The sequence below is a fragment of the Papaver somniferum genome, chromosome 2 (genome assembly GCF_003573695.1).
Source record: "Papaver somniferum cultivar HN1 chromosome 2, ASM357369v1, whole genome shotgun sequence".
Lineage (NCBI taxonomy): Eukaryota > Viridiplantae > Streptophyta > Magnoliopsida > Ranunculales > Papaveraceae > Papaver > Papaver somniferum.
This window is the reverse complement of record NC_039359.1, coordinates 55,610,232-55,627,398: the sequence shown is the minus strand read 5'-3', so window position 1 is coordinate 55,627,398 and position 17,167 is coordinate 55,610,232. Positions and strand designations below refer to the sequence as shown.

At 38.0% G+C, this 17,167-nt stretch overlaps 1 protein-coding gene across 1 annotated transcript; it reads left to right on the top strand.

The window, feature by feature from the left end:
- The first annotated feature begins 5,862 nt into the window (after nucleotides 1–5,862).
- Nucleotides 5,863–9,959, top strand: LOC113347706 (cyclin-D-binding Myb-like transcription factor 1). Its single transcript, XM_026591379.1, has 9 exons — nucleotides 5,863–6,604; nucleotides 6,757–6,841; nucleotides 7,056–7,167; nucleotides 7,296–7,408; nucleotides 7,836–7,933; nucleotides 8,051–8,127; nucleotides 8,742–8,816; nucleotides 9,167–9,229; nucleotides 9,528–9,959. The coding sequence occupies exons 2-9, from the start codon at nucleotides 6,787–6,789 to the stop codon at nucleotides 9,688–9,690; spliced, it is 756 nt and encodes a 251-aa protein (XP_026447164.1). The 5' UTR covers nucleotides 5,863–6,604; nucleotides 6,757–6,786; the 3' UTR covers nucleotides 9,691–9,959.
- The last annotated feature ends 7,208 nt before the right edge of the window (nucleotides 9,960–17,167 follow it).

Genomic DNA, 17,167 nt, shown 5'->3' with positions numbered 1-17,167 from the left:
GGATTCGCCAGCGGGGTGACAGGTCTCAAGACGATCACGAAAGTATTTACCTTCGGTGTCGCACCCAAACACTCTCCACTTTTTACAAAGAAAGTTATTTCTAGTTTAACACCTCACAATACTTAAAATAAAAAGATGAATTGATAACGCAGGTATGCCAAAAGGATGATCCATTCCATAAAGATTTGATTACAAGATTCAGCAAATAAGATAAAGCAGGAAACACATCAAAAAATGATCTGAAATTATATAATCAACAAGGATCAACTTTCTATGACTAATAAAAGAAATCTACTTGGACGATACATCCCCATCAACAGGGTTGTCTCTGCGAGATGAAGGTACGCTACCACCTAAAGAGGGCCCAGAAGAACCAGGCAAGGGCGCGGGAAGGGGACGACGCGGATACTTCTTGACAAGACCATGTTCGACTTTAAGATCAAGTTCAATCTTATCTAGGACTTTGTTGGTCTCTTCAGCCAACTGACATCGAGATTTAAAAGTGATAACAGCGGTCCGCTGGTTGGCATGAGACAACAATGCAGATAGGCGTTCCGCCTCTTTGGAAACAATCTCCGCTGCTTCCTCACGAGACGCTGCCAACCCTTTGAAATAGTTGGCTTGTCCTTCCTGCTTCACTAAGGCAGATTGAGTTTTTTTAAGCTCATCATTTGCTGCGTGAAGCTGTCCCTCGAGTGCTGAAAACAAGAAATACCAAGGGGTTAAACTGAAGAAATAACAGAACCACACTCGATAAAACGAGGTTATACCTTCGACATTAGCCGAAGCCTCTTCATACTCATTGACAACTGCGTCCCGAGCCTCATCAAGAAAGTCATATTCGTTGGATAGTTTCTTATAATACGTTTGAAGGTTCGTAAGAGCAAATTGACTCGCGTATAAGTCTACCTGCTTCATTGAATCCAAGTGACGAAGATGGTTGATTTCGTCATTCATCTCCCCCATCCTTTTATGGAGTCGATACACATTCACTTCAAGATCTCTTTCAGACTCCACTTGGCGAGCAACATCAGCTCGAGACGCTGCTAGGGATTTACTAAGAGCAACAACATCAGCCCTAGCATTATCTCTTTCCTCGGAAATACGTAGCATACTATCCCTAACCCCGGGGCCTAAGAAAGAACGAGCCTGTTGTAACTCTCCTTCCAAAAAGCGCACTCTAACCTCTAAGTCCGAAGCATGTTCTCGAGCATCACGCAGGTTGTCACGCGTCCATAGCAGCGTACCATTAAATAGACAACGTTCATGATTGTACTTATTTTGCATATCAACCATCAGAGTTCGCTTTTCACGCCATTCAGCTGTTAAGGCGTCGTGCTCATCAGCACGAGCATTCCACTTTACGTCTTCGCTTTTCAACTTACCCACCAACTCTGCAATATGGGATTTCTGTCGTTCCCTTTCTTTCCGAAGCCATATCATCTCGGGGACTCCACCCACTGAAGATAGGGTGGGGAGACTCAGACAGAACACCAAAATACAGATAGGGAATCACGAGGAGTGAAAGATCCGTAAAATACGAACCTGTGAAGGACGAGACATTTCTACGAGTCTGCTCCAATTCGTTGCAGACTATAGCAAGTTCTGAACGAAGACTCTCCTTAGCGTTACCCAGCTGTTCTTTTTCCTTCAGACAGCCCGCCCCTCAGTTCATTTATTTCCACTTCAGCCGCAGACAGTTCCTCTTCTCTATGACGAAGCTTGGCCTCCAACTTTAAAGACTTTGCTTTGAAGAATTGGTATAGAACATGGTTACAATTTACGCTCCTCATCATCTATGTCACAAACAAAAAACATTATTATACCAAAGGGATCAGATATCACGAAGAATACAATGTTCGGATATCATAAAAAAAAAAGTACAAGGATTTACCTCTAAGACACGCTGCTGGGGAAAACCGTAATTGGTACCCATAAGCTATGGCCATCATATCAGCAACATAGGAGGGAGGGTCAACCACTAGGTTAGCTTTCGAAGCTCTCAGATTCTTCTCCCACATCTCAGCAACGCGGGATTCATAAGACAATTGCATCATTCGACGAGTATAAGCGTCGGAATTCTTCTCACCAGTGACCACTAGGGAAGGTTTAGGGACGAACATCAGGTTGTTCTTCTTAATCCAAGCCAAAATGACATATTCACCTTCAAGCATTAGCGAGTAAGGTAAATCCTCTGAAGGAGACTCAACCGCAGACTTCCCCTTGGCGGTTATCTCCTCACCCGCACAAGTCTCGACATTACCACCCTCAGCATGACCACCTGCTTTCTCAGCTTGCTGATCAGTGATACCTTCTTTTCCAAGATTCCCAAGCACATCCCAACCATCATTTGGGGAAAGCAATGAGAAGTCTTCGGCAAGACCCATGGCAGCATGCACATCAAAGGATTCCCCCGCAGAATATATCCTATCGAAAGAAAATTCAGGGGAAATAACGGGCATAGTACCCGCACCAACAATATCATCGCCAACAGGGGAAGATCGACCCCCGCCAGTACCACCAACGGTAATATTACCCGCAGACTCACCATCACCACCCGAGACAACTTCTTCTTAACCATTACCACCTTCGTCATCAGGGTGAGAAGTGTCGGTGCGCTCTTATCCATCGGACATTTCTTCATCCTCACCATACCCTTCGTTTATGGGACTCGTAACCTCCTCATAAACCTCATCCTCACCAATAACCGCAGTAGAAGATTGTTTGGGTCCAAGTTTCTTCTTCTTCGACACCTACAAACCAGTATACATCCCACAAAGGCTCATTTTTTCCCTCACTTCAAAAATTAAAATTATTTTAAGCAAGGAAAAAGGGGCAAATAGGATAAAGAATATAAGAAGAAATTATACCTTGGCATCAGCAGCACTCTTCGTTGGATGGGTAGCACCAGAACCCTCCTCCTCATTTCCATCAACGACATCAAGAGCATAAGGAAAATTCATGCCCGCGAAATTCAGACGCCAAGGAAAGAAATCTCCATAACGAGCAGGAGGAGTTTCACGAGGCTTGCTATTTTCAGAAGGACGCCAACCGCGTGGACCCGGAATCCATCCATAAGCCCAAAGACCAACTACCTCAATAACAGTAGCATGCCATTCATAATCATGGTCACGCTTAATCCTTTCACGAGAAGGAAAGAGTTTCCGTTTAGCAGATCCCTTAGTACCAAGAACATACTTCTGCTTGGCATCACTCACCTCACTCAGAAGACGAATTTCACCACGGGGAGCAGCAATATTACGAAGACTAACACTCCACGGCTTACGGTTTCTGATGTTGACATAATCCCCAAAAGAACTGTTAAAATTCTGAGGAGTGTACCACTCTCTCTCAGCAGGATTTGGAACATAGCAGGTCATCATAGTCTCTTCCTTGCTTCGCAGGTAACATTCCTTCAGTGAACGAAGATAATTCCGAGATAGTTGTGACATGGAACGATTATGAGTGGAAGAGCCTTCGCGACTAGCCAACACGTCATAATAAAAGGAGTCACCCGACTTATATAGGGGCAACATGAGACCCGCCTCGAAGGCTCCAACCGTAGTCAACAGATGAAACTCGTCAAACTGATACTTAGCAAGGAGCTCGTAAGTGATATCATCGTCAGGGCATATAAGCAAACCTCAAAAGCTTGAAGTTCATGTTTTTCCTTGAACATCTCAAGATCAATATGCTTGAAAGTGACCTTCTTCTTACCAACTGAAATGCTGCGTATCACGGGGACAGTTTCTTCTTCCTCTGCGGAATCAGAAGTAGGACTCAATTCCGAAGCTTTCCTTTTGGAAGGAAGATTTTTAGACGGATCAACTCTCGACATAGTACCCTTGGAGTACTTCCCTTTGAAAGAAACCGCAGGAGGAGGCGACAAAGATTTCTGCGGAGGCACTGAAGGCACTAGTAGAATTATGGTCTTTGGTCACGGTTGACCTCGTCACGGGTGGTACCTATAAACGGGACTAAAGCTTCGTTTGTCTCGGGTAAATGAGTTTCCAGGACCATTTCACATATCTTTGGATACGGGTACATTTGACGCGTGTCTCATTTATATCGTGTAATTCAATCCACATTTTTTAAACACGATTGAATGTAAGAACTGCTTTGGTTCTTAACCTAACTTCTACACTCCCAGTCTCCCACGATTTGCTTACGTTCTGGGTAATCATTCCTCTCTACTTCTTCGTCTCTCTGTCATTGAATCCCAAATAAAAAGCCTTAATTTATCGGGATTGTTCAAACTGATTTCATATTCCTATCATCCTGTGTAAATCAATCGGAAGTTTGGAATCAGTTAGTCACTGTTTCTTTGTTTCTTGATCAGAATTACATTATTCAGAAAATTTGAAGGTTAAAACTAGAGGATTACATAGTAATTATTGCGTTTTGCTATTTGATGGTGAAACTGATGTTCCATTAAGCTTGGGTTTTTTCTGGTAAGAGTCTGAAGGCGTTAGTATTTGACTCGCTTTTTCTTAATGAATGCAATGATATACTCAATGAATTCTTTGTATATTAGGGTATTCTTATTTGAAATCACGGCACATTATTTTTTCCAATTTTGACTGTATTTGATTTTGAAAATAGGTACCCGAAGATAAACGTCACTAGTGTGTGGGAGATCCATGCCTTTTCTGTTTATGTGAAGCGTAACTTAGTTTCTTCCTCAACATCTTATTTTTTATGAATACCTATTTTTAAAGATGAACTGGTTTGCTATGTTGCTTTGACAGTGAATCCAAAGATGATAAGGGAAACTAATCCAGATTCCATTAGATTCTTGCGCAGGCTGTATAGAAAATCGACCCCCCCCCTTCCTGAGGTTACTCTCCTTCTTCTCTGGTGCTTGATTGAACGTATTCGATATCCTTAACCTAATGTGACTTTGATTCAATTTTGCAGCAGTAAATACTTATTATACCTACATAGGCCTTTCCATATGATATTTTAGAGCTATGGTTTTTTTATATTTGGTTCAATTGCAGGTAACTTTTGTCTCCTCAACTGAGATATTCAATATCATTGTCGCTTCTGTGGGAAGTATTGTACCGATTTTTAAGTCGTGTGATTACTTTTCTCCTGCATGTCATTCATCCACTTATCATACACAATCTGTTTATGTGAATTATCTGAAAACATGGAAGCATAATGCCAAATCTGGGACAATTGATGCAAGTTTTATAGACCGTAAGTCCTTTTAATACATGTTGAGTTTGTTTTAGGATGAACTGAGTAGGTTCATGAACTAATTCTGTAACTTCTTAGTGAAACGGAAAGTTAATTATTATCTCGTATATGATCTCTTTTCACAAGATCACTCAGTTCTGCCTTTAACGTGGCCTGTTTTACTACAAGCGGTTATTTACGGTATTATATCTGATATGTGAAGTTCTTTTTTTAGTCTGTGGATGCGGCCTTGACCAATTCTAAATATTCAATGAACTGTAGCTTCGATGAAGAAGATGACCTTAAAACTTAGTTCACTCTGACAGGTTTGATTCGAATTAATGTGGCGGAGAAAGTGATGATCCTACTCTGCTTCTAATCAGGAAACACTGAAGTGGATAAGTCACTGTTTCTGAACCTAAAGCCGCTTCTTATGCTACTCATATTTACGGTCGTTTAAAATGAGTAACTAAACTAGCTCTTGTAATCAACGTTCTGTTTTATGCAGGACTCTTGCGTTTGGGATTTATCTGATTTCTTCCTTGGGGATTTATCTTGAGTTCATTTTATTCTTTTGTTGTCTGAATATGTTTTTGATTAACCTTATATGGGTAAGTTCTACCTCTATGTAGGTAGAACTTATGGTGATGAATACTCCCTTCATCCCAAATTAGTTGAGCCATTTGTAGTTTGCACAATTATTAAGGCATGGAAAGAAGGGGTATGTTTAAGTATTTTTTTACAAGTATGCCCTTATGGAAGACGATGGACTAGAGCAGAAGAAACTGTAGTTCCAAGATTTTTTTAATGAAAATTATTAAGAACATTTCTTACCTACTAGATACGATTCGCTCTTCTTAAATATTTGCTCGGCTAAGATTGAGCTGTGCTCGTATATATCCTACAAAGAGTGCCACATCATCAATAATATTAACCCGTACATATATAAAAAGTGACAACTGTGATGATTGTCTTTTTCATTTGTCAAACTCTTTTGTTTATCGGTCATTTTAATTTGTTTTTCATTGAATATACGCTTGGTATTTATGCTTTCAGTGGAAATTCTAGTATTTATTTTAAATGAACATGCTGTTCTGTAAGACAACTTAGACAAGTGACACATGTATACATTGCTTAGTTAAATGGTTCGTATGAGCTCTCTTCTCTATTTTTCTTATTTAATATCCAAGTTAACAACAAATGGCATGATCTAAGTATCATAAATTTCGCAATGGATACATGGACCTCAGGAAATAATAACTTAGACTTTATGTATCACTCATCGTTAATATCTCTTATTGTATTGTTTGAGATTTTCAATAAATCATGGTACGGAGAATGCAACTTGGTTTAGAGGATTTGCTAGAAGTTATGTTCTCATTGATAACACATCCTGGGGGCTCGTGGTAGAGAAATACACCAGGTTAGCATGACTGTGGCCCCCAGAATATCATGTTTGCCACCTCCAATACCCAGCATCTAGACACCAGATTCCCATGTTCATTACTTCTAATTCTAATTTCTTATTGATGGTAGAGCACCACACTAATAGCCATAATCCACTGATGTTCTTAGATACATGAATTGGGTGAGGACGGCGTGGATATGGTTCTGCACTCGGGGAAACATCGAAATGTAAGAGGATGTTGGAAGGAAATAGGTGAGTGTACTCTTTCCATATATATGTAACAGCATACACAGATGGCATTCTTTTAATTATTCTCATATTCAATTCTTTGCTTCCATTGAATATATAATAGGTTCAAATGGTCTGATGAGTCGATGATTCATCAGAAAAGCATGTTTAACGATGCACTTTCCATTGCCTGTTCCACAGAAATTATATAATTTGAAGAGGTATTTGAAACTTTCAGGCGCTTCCATACCGTATAGGCCTACCGAAGCAGTATATCAGAGAGCACATACTTTGTTTACGAGGGATGAATCACGGAAGTGGACTGAGGATGAAAAAGCGTTTGTCTTAAAGTATGTTTCGTAATGTTGGCGTTTGTTGCTTTCTACACGTGCAGTATGCTTGAGTGAATATAAGTTTTGTTCTCTACTTCGGATTTTTTTGGTACATTCTAAGCATATGCCACAATCTTAAACTTTAGGTATTATGAAAAGCATGGACCAGACTGGAATACGATGGCCGAAGTCCTTGGAAAGAATCGATATCATGTTAAGGATACATGGCGTCGGATATATCGTACGGGTCTTAGAAAGGGTAAACTGCTTTCTCTTTTTCCATATTTTCTTTTCTGTTGTCGGCTTGCTTATCTTGAATTCTAATTAGAAAAATATAATTAGATTGTATTATGTCTACCTTGATAACCATAAAGCGAGAACGTTTGTGTCATCGAACTTTGAGTTTATGAAACATATATCAGTGTATATTTCTGTTCACTGCTCAGTTTCAAGTAAAAAATTTGTATGAGTTGCCTCTTCTTTCCTGAGGTCTATTTACTGTGAACACGAGCAGTATGCAGTCACTCCATTTTTAAGGGATGAAGGTTGAGTTTGTTAGTTTCAAGTGGATTAGCTTTTGTTTCTGATTGTGATTTTTTAACATGCAGTTGTTTAGTTGGAAATTGAAACTTCAGCCATTAAGAAATAACTTAGATAATGATTGCGTTTTTTTTCCATCGAAACAGGTAAGTGGACTCAAGAGGAGTATCAGTCCTTGTTTAATTTAGTAAACATGGATTTGCGAATGCATGTGTGCGAGGAAAAGAAATTAAAGCATGGCATGGTTAGTATGAGATGAGTTGGAAAGCTTAAGTAGTAATTGAGTGGCAATTCATCTAATTTTCAAGTTTTAGCGAAGGTACATATTATCTATTTTTAAGTTTCTCAAGTCTTTGCGCAGATACGTGACAATATCGGTTGGCAAGCAATTAGTAAGAGTTTAGCTACCCGGACAGATATGGATTGCTGTACCAAATGGTACGTTTTAACAATGTTATTAATTCAACTTTGAATTCGTTGTTTTATACCGTAACTTCTCGAAGATGGTCATCGTTTTTGTGAACTGCTTTCATTACCGATGTTTTGATTCAAAGTTGAAGATGACCATTCAGTATTGAAGCATAGTCTAAGAGAAAGGAATCTAAGATAACTTAGATGCAGGATTCATATCATCCACATCCCCACCAGGCAGCATCTCAGTATTAGAGATCAAGTCACTCTTGGGAGCCTTTGTACACAAGCTATTCATATTTTATATGCTATCTTACTCTCTCCTTTCATCAGTTTGGACATTTATCAGAATCTTTAACATAGCATGAGCTTCAGATTTTTCAGTGAGTTTGGCCAAAGTATATAGATCGTGTAAATGTGAATCACTTTCCACTTCCTGAAATTAATAAAACTAGAAGTTTAAACGCTGAAGTATTTTATTTCCTGGTGGGTCTGCAATGTATTCGAACTCCTTGACCAGTAAGCTTTGCTTTTAAGGATGGTTAATGCAGATTTATGTGTAGTTTAACCCCATAGTACTCGGTAATTTGATTTGTGAATCGTCTCTCGTTTCTTGATGATTGAATCATTCTCCATTTCAGGTATAAACAATTATCATCATCCATGGTGAAAGAAGAAAAATGGGCCGACGTAGACGATTATTGGTTGCTGGATGAGTAAGGAACTTGTCTTTGGCTATCTAATTTTGTTGCAGTAAAATAGTAATGTCTGGTTTCATGGCATCTATTTTCTAATCTTATTGTGTAACCTGTCATATGATGAAAAACATCTTATCTTAAGAGGAAAAAAAGGAAATCTGTTCCTATCATTTCAAAATACTATTACCCCCGTTTCAAGCCTAATTTTTTGAAATGGAGGGAGTAGGAAACAAAAAAAAAATGCTGCATAAAAAAGTGTTGTTGAATCCATCATTTTTTTTTGTAAACAAAAACTTAATTTAGCAACTGTCTCTTATGATTGAAGCTCATATAAGTGTAATCCAAATATCAAATTACTGGAATTGCAGACTTCTTAGGCTGGATGCTTGCTGTGTTGAAGATGTTGACTGGGATAATCTTCTGGAGCATAGGTAAGCGAGTCGACTGAAGTTGATGCCTCAAGCACTTTATTGGATACTTTGTTTTATGTTCAATTCGTATGATTTCTTGAAACCATTTTTTAATGTTGGTATAGCTTATAAATTGTTTTACTTTTGTAAAACATGAAAACAAATAAAAAAAAAAACTGTTATTCTAATAAATAGCTAAATTTCACCTTTCAAATTGAAAGTCAATACCTTGTTTGAAAAGTCCACATTACTCATGGGAAAACTTAACCATTTTTGAAGAACTTATCTCTTCTAATTCTGTTTGATGTGTTGGTTGCAGGCCTGGAGATATAACTCTTAAACGTTGGAGACAGATGGTAAATCACATTGGTATACATGGACTGCTTTCCTTCGCAGAACAAGTAGAAGTGCTCGCCAAGCGCTATTGTCCTGAGCTACTTGAAGTCAGAGAAGCTCTTGACAGCAGACCTGTGGTTGATTGAGGTGTGGATGTAGGAGGTGCCGGCTCAACAGAGAAGATGGCAGAAAGTCCAGCCCAGAACAAAAGGACTACTCTCTACAGACTAAATTGGTGCTTAAAAACATTTATTTGATTCTCATAGTTCCATATGTCTGAAGTAGTTTTTATGTACTTGGTGAGGCAATTAAATGTTACATAGTTGAAACCACTGTGGTCTGACACTGAAAAACTGTCAATGGACAAAATTCATCAACACCTGTATTTCAGGTTACTTGTGAATTAACCTTTTATGAACTGTGCGTCAGTCTGTACAAACTCTTGCTTCCTGTAACTCTAGGTTCATCCTTCAACATGCCAATACCTTTAATCTGTTCATAAGAGAATCTCTCCCTCAACCACCGCTCAGCTCTCTTCATAGTCGAGGATTTGCGAAGTTCATATCTACTCAAGACAACTATGACAGGAGCGAATTTGTTCAAAAATGTGGCGGCTTCTGCGATCTGTTATGATGGTAATGATAGTGGTACTAGTAGTGTCTGTTAATGAAGCTCATCATCTCTCTTATGGACACTACAAGACTTCATGTCCAAATGTTGAAGCCTTAGTCAAGGATACACTTGCACCCATTTTGGCGACTGATGCTACTGCTCCTGCATCGTTCTTGAGGCTCATGTTTCATGACTGTCAAATTCAGGTACCTCTTTCAACTTTTGAAGTTTTACAACTTGAGCTTGGAAAAAAGAAGACATAGATTGTCAGGTAAAACTAGAAATTCAAAAGAATCTGAATTTGGTTATAAATTTCACCATAAATTTCACAATATAATGAGGAATTAGAACATATTAACAAGCCTATGTTGTTCGCTCAACTAAAACATTTGGACAAAAAGTAGAGGCGTCGTCTTTAGAACTCGAACTGGTTGTTTCCTGCTGCTCGCCACTGGAGGAGTTGCCATAATCCAGAGATTTTCTAAAGTTCTTTAAATAACTGGTTATTGAGAGACGACTTGTAACCTCCTTTAGTTTTTCCTGCAACTGAGTTAATATACCATGCAATACAGATTTTGCATCCTTCCGCAATGCATCCACCACATCCTGCCAAGATTCATTGTACAGGCATTTTATGCACCCAAGCTGTAGCACTTTGAAGTGATGCTCGAGACGTATACTTTCTGGGTTGATTGCGTTATCCACAATCTTCTGTAACAATTCCTCGGTACCTTTGACCAACTCAAATTGCCTATCTCGTTCGCATCTGTCATCTTCGCTTCTAAACAGGTTCTTTTCATAAGCATTTTTCTTGAAATGGTATGTATCACCACCTGTGCTAGTACTCTCTGTAGACACCCAAGAATCATTCAGTACTGCAACTCCAAGTTCCGTCCTTCCGCTAGCTGAAATTCTTTCAGTCGAAGGCTGATAACTTGGGTTATCTTTTTCGCAGTTCATGAGACGGTCAATCATGGTTTCCTCAAATTTCTTTCTTTTTGAAGATGGAGACTCAGAACTTGAAGCTGGAGACTCAGAACCTATCTCCCTTTCATCCTTTTGGGTTTCTTGCTGCACTTTATCATCATTCGCTGTTCTCGGAAACGCGACACATCCATATTGCCGCAAACCACCAACCATATCTTTCAATTCACCTTCTGAAATTCTCTTTTTGCTATAAAGATAAAGACACTTCAAGTATTTCCTGCAGTCATCAGGGTTTGTAAACTTCTCCTTCCTCATGACTTTCTCAAAGAATTTGTAGTTTCGATGATAATCACCTCCATATAAAGACATCTTCTTATTGGAGTCTTCTGCTTCAACCCTTTTTGTTGATTTCGATAATACGCGATCATCTTTCTTCAATTGCATATTCTTCAGGCAAGAATATCACGTTAAATCCATGAATAAGGTTTGAATGATCTCTAAAGATTTCCTTGATCCTTGTAGTTACGAACTCCACATTGGTGGTGTCGTAAGTTGGCAAGGAGTTGTATTCTTTCATCACTTGAAGGAATTCATTGTATTTTGGTGTTTTTTGAACAGCTTTTATGTAAGCAAAATAATCTTCTTCTCTAGGTGTCTTCATCTTCATCGGCGCTTAATCAAAACTGAACAAAACCTTGATAACTGATCACAGACAGAACCCTTACTGGAAAAGACAGAAATAAAGATCGCACGAAGAAAATATTTTACTTGAAAATCAATGAGTATATAATGAAAAAGTTAGGGTTTTTAGTAGTTGGAGTCAGGGAATTTTGTAAGTTTTCCTTTGCCGCAATCTCTAGGGTTTTTTCTTGATAAAATTTGTGATGAACACGAGTGGAATGAAACAGGATATTTATTTTGCTTGGGGCGCCATGAAATATGTTCCATGCAATGTACGTAGTCGAATTCCGTGTTTCGGTCCGTCTCTGTGGGGACCGAGACACTGGAACAACTTTATGTCGGGGAGATTTTTGATGAAATCTTGGAGTAATTATGGAAATTGAGTTTTCAGGTTTTATACTTATGGTATGCATGTATGTCAAACATTTTTTACACATAATTGTGTGTATATATATAATGAAATACCATAAATTTCTAAAATGAGAAGCAAGTCTTCCTTCAAGTTAGTAGAAAATCCAATTACGGTGGAGTCAACTGAAATTTAACCAAGAATTTTAGCAATTTCCGGCGAAATTCAACTACCTATTTCTGGCGGAATCTTGACCATCTCGGTCAAGATTGACTACACTGGTTCTAAGACACCCGGTCAATAGGTTAGGTTTTCATATCCTGTTTGGAAGTTTGGATACTCCGTTAGAAGTTACTTTTCGGGCTTATTAAAGTTGAAATGTCCTGTTTGTTTAGCAATGCAACTTTAGAATGAGCTATAAAAGTAAAAACGTTGACTTGTCGTCAATAGGTTTTTTCATTTCAGAAGCCCAATTTTATTTCAGAAGTTAAAAGTAGAAAAAAATCATAAAAAATAGACTTTTATATTTTTAGTGATTTTAAATTATTATTTAATTATAATTTCAAATTAATTTCTGATTTTTCGACTTGCTTAAGTCGGAAATTAATTTCTCAAGATGTGTGCGTATATCTTCATGGAATTTATTAGGACTCACTTGGCAAATACTCCCTCCGTACCACATATATAGGCGGAGGAACCAATTCTCTTAGATTAAGAAACTTTTTTGATTTTATACATTTCTATGTTTTTTCTTGTTTTACCCTTAATTATATTCCCAATGTTAGAGACATATACTCAATTGCGATGATTCCCAAGCAAATAAATAGTGGTAATATAAGTAACATGTCGTTTTGAAATTTGGACTCCGCCTATATAGTGGTACAAGGAAAAATGAAAATTCCGCCTATATAATAGGTACGAAGGGAGTACTCTAGATGTTTTCGATATTCTTTTCATGTATTACGTAGGTTCTTTTTGAAACCTATTTTGAGAAAGACCAAAATGTTTTGAGGCATACTCAAGGTTCGGCTAACAATCTATTTTTTTTTGCCTAGGTTCGGATGATAACTTTTCAGCCGAACTTAGACAAATGTATGCCTCAAAACATTTTGGTATGCTTCAAAACATATTTCTTCTTTTTTCCCGTTCGATTTTCGCTCTAGTGGTTTTCGATATTCTTTTCGTGTCCTAGTTTATTTTTCCCTAAGTGATTTTTGTTCATGCATTGTTGGTGTTTTTCTTTCAATCTCATGTATCCATAATTTGTTTTATTTTATTTCGAAATAAGAAAACATAAACAACTTAAGACCTCAAAGAAAATCATTACTTATCCATCTTATCACTAGGCCCATATTTAAACCAATGCTTGATGTCATGTTCTATTTAAAATCAATAGCACTAAAGGTAGACCAAATCTTTGTGGATTTGTAATGCAATTTTAGGTTTGAACTTTAGATCCTTACTTTGTTAAGGATACATCTATTCTCACTCATTCAAAGTCGTAACTACAGCTGTATCCTTCCAATATATAGCTGCCAAATTATGTCGACATTCTAATGTATGTCAATCATGTATTTTTGGTATACAAAACTTGTAATATCTTCTGTAATAATAGCCGTATATGGGTCTATATATTGAATGAGAATCCACAATATCAACTGTGAAACATTTCACCAAACTATTGTGTTTTTTCTTGGCATCGAGTCAAAAGATCCAAAACTCACGCTTCTCTTCTTTCACTATGGATGAAACTTCAACACTTCATCAAATACACATAAATCATCTGATCAGTGTCAAACTCAATGACAATAACTATCTCCTATGGGTGACACAGTTTAAACCTCTTCTCAAAGGTTACAAACTACAAGGTTTTGTTTATGGTGCAATGGCAAAACCCGCAAAAACCATACCTGCTACTGAAGAAGGTGCGCAACCAACTCCTAATCCTGCTAATGCAAAGAATGAGGAACAAGATCAAATACTCTTAGGATGGATCCTTTTCTCTTTATCTGAAGGTGTACTAGGTCGAGTTTCAGGTCTCTCAACATCACAAGAAGTATAGGAAGCTCTTCAAAGGAGATATGCACCAAAAACCAAAGCTCATCAAATGAACCTGAAAAGATAACTACACAGTCTTCACAAAGGTAATAGCTCAATGCAAAATTATTTCTCGAAAACTAAGCAACTTTTTGATGCAATTGCAGCATCTGGAAAACTCCTCTCTGAAGAGGATATGCAGGAATCAATTCTAGCTGGACTAGATCAGGCTTATGAATCTATTGTCACATCCTTAAGCATTGTCGACAAGATCTACATGGATTCTTTTCAAGCTCATCTGCTTTCATTTGATCTCTGTCTTGAACAACAGTTAGCCGTTTTGCAACAACCTCTAGCCAATGTTGCTGCCTCATCAAACTCCAGACTATTTGAGAAGCAAGACTAAAGGAGATACTCAAAAAATCTTCCACAAAATCAATCCAACCGTCAGCCTAGAAACATGTATCAAGGTGAAGGTCCTTGTGAGATCTGCAAACGCAAGAATCATGATGCTCGATTCTGTTGGTTTCGTAACAAAGTGGACAACAACAAACAACCAGCTGCATACTTGGCTCTCCCTGGTGGTCCTTCTAATAACAACTGGGTGAATGATACAGGTGCAACTCATCACCTAACTGTAAATCTCAACGTTCGGCATGAGTATGATGGCACTGAACAAGTGCGTGTAGGAAATGGTGAGGCTCTCCATATCGAAAATATTGGTAATGCCTCATTTACTCATAATAGCAGATCTTTTCATTTAAACAATGTCCTCCATGTTCCTCAAATAAAGACCAACTTACTTTCAGTCTCTAAATTCTGCAAAGATAATAAAGTTTTCTTTGAATTCTATGCAACTTCTTTTGTTGTGAAGGAAATCCAGTCGGGGACAACCCTGTTGCAAGGCAGATTTAAGAATAGGCTCTATGTCTTTGATGTTGTTCGAGAGATTCAACATACAATACCAGTTGCTCTACTAGCCAATACAATCCCTCTACGGTATCAAAGATTGGGTCACCCAATGCTTCGCACTGTTTTTAAGATGATTAAAAATATCTCCCTTCCTGTTTCAAATAAGAATTTTGATTATTGTCACTCTTGTCATATGAGCAAGAGTCATAAACTTCCATTTCCTACTAGTAGTATAATTATTGATGAACCATTGAGTTTAATTGTTGCTGATTTATGGGTTTCACCGCATGTTTCAAAAGATGGTCTAGATATTATCTGCTTCTTATAGATGTTTACACACGCTATACTTGGATTTATCCACTAGCTAGAAAATCAGATGCCTTTCCTATATTTATTCAATTCAAAAAGCAGATAGAAAATCAAACAAATCATAAACTCAAGGTCTTTCAATCAGACAATGGTGGAGAGTTTAGGAAGTTCACTTCTTTCCTTAATATTTCTGGTGTTATACATATATTTTCATGTCCTCACACATCTGCACAAAATGGCATTGCTCAAAGACGTATTAGACATATCACTGAGTTAGAATTATCTCTCTTATTTAATGCCTCCATGCCAAAATCCTACTGGGTAGAAGCTTTCTCAACTGCATGTTATTTTATTAACATACTACCTGCATCTTAACATGAGGCCAAATCTCCACTCCAACTCTTATACAACAAAAAACCTGACTGCTCCTTTCTAAATGTCTTTGGATGTCTGTGTTACCCATGCCTTCTCCCATATGTCTCTAATAAGCTTGAACCTAGATCACTACCGTGTGTATTCATTGGTTACAGTGGCGCACCCATTTGCTTCCAAGCAACAAGTATTTATCACTAAACCCATTTCCAAGCCATCCATATCCACAAAAATATTTGCATCATCCACTTTTTCTAATTCATCTCATGAGAACATTGTTTTCAACTATCCTCTCCTATGCTACATACTCCACCAATGTCACCTAGTATGGATAATTTGCAGTCACCACCTATGTCTCCAAATTTGGATAATGTGCAGTCAACTTTAAATACAGCAGCACCAGAATCTACCACAGTAATCACTTCCGCATAAACAACTACTTCGGAAACAACACAACCATTTATGTTACAGCCGGCTCCATTAGCTCCACCAGCTCCACCGGCTCCATCTGGACCACCTACACAACATCATATGATCACTAGAGCTAGAGATGGTATCAAGAGACCGGTCAACAAGCTTTGTCTTATAGCAAAAAAATATCCACTTGTAGAGACAACATTCACCACTCCATTGTCTTATACAGAAGCATCGAAAAATCCAATATGGATACCTCCTATGAATGATGAGATTAATGCTAACATTCTTAATGTTACGTGGAGCTATGTACCACATGAACCATGGATTAATTTGATTGGCTCGAAATGGGTTTTCAAGATTAAACAAAAAGCAAATGGTACAAATGACAGACCAAAAGCTCGACTAGTGGCTAAAGGATACAATCAAAGAGAAGGTTTTGATTATGACGAAACCTTCAGTCTTATGATTAAACCAAGCACTATCAGACTTGTCTTGTCAATTGCAGTGGCAAACGTTTGGTCCTTGCGACAATTAGATGTTCAGAATGCTTTCTTGCATGGTGTTCTGACAGAAGATGTTTATATGAAACAACCAGTTGGTTATATTCATCCAGACTATCCAACTCATGTTTGCAAGTTGAACAAGTCAATCTACGGCCTGAAGCAAGCTCCACGCACTTGGTGTTCAAGGATTAACACGTATATAGTTGAGACGGGTTTCAAAGGGTCTGTTGCATACAATTCACTCTTTATCGAAAAGAATTCATATGGAGTAACTTATGTCTTAATCTATGTCGATGACATTATCATCACAATTCTTCTCTTATTACAAACCTAATATCTGCTCTGAATTATGCTTTTGCAATCAAATATTTAAGCGACCTCAGCTACTTCTTTGGAATATAAGTTATTAAGCAAAAAGAATCAGTTTTGTTGATCCAACAAAAATACATCACTGTTCTGCTTAAACAGACAAAGATGGATGCTGCAAAACCAGTTGCTACTCCC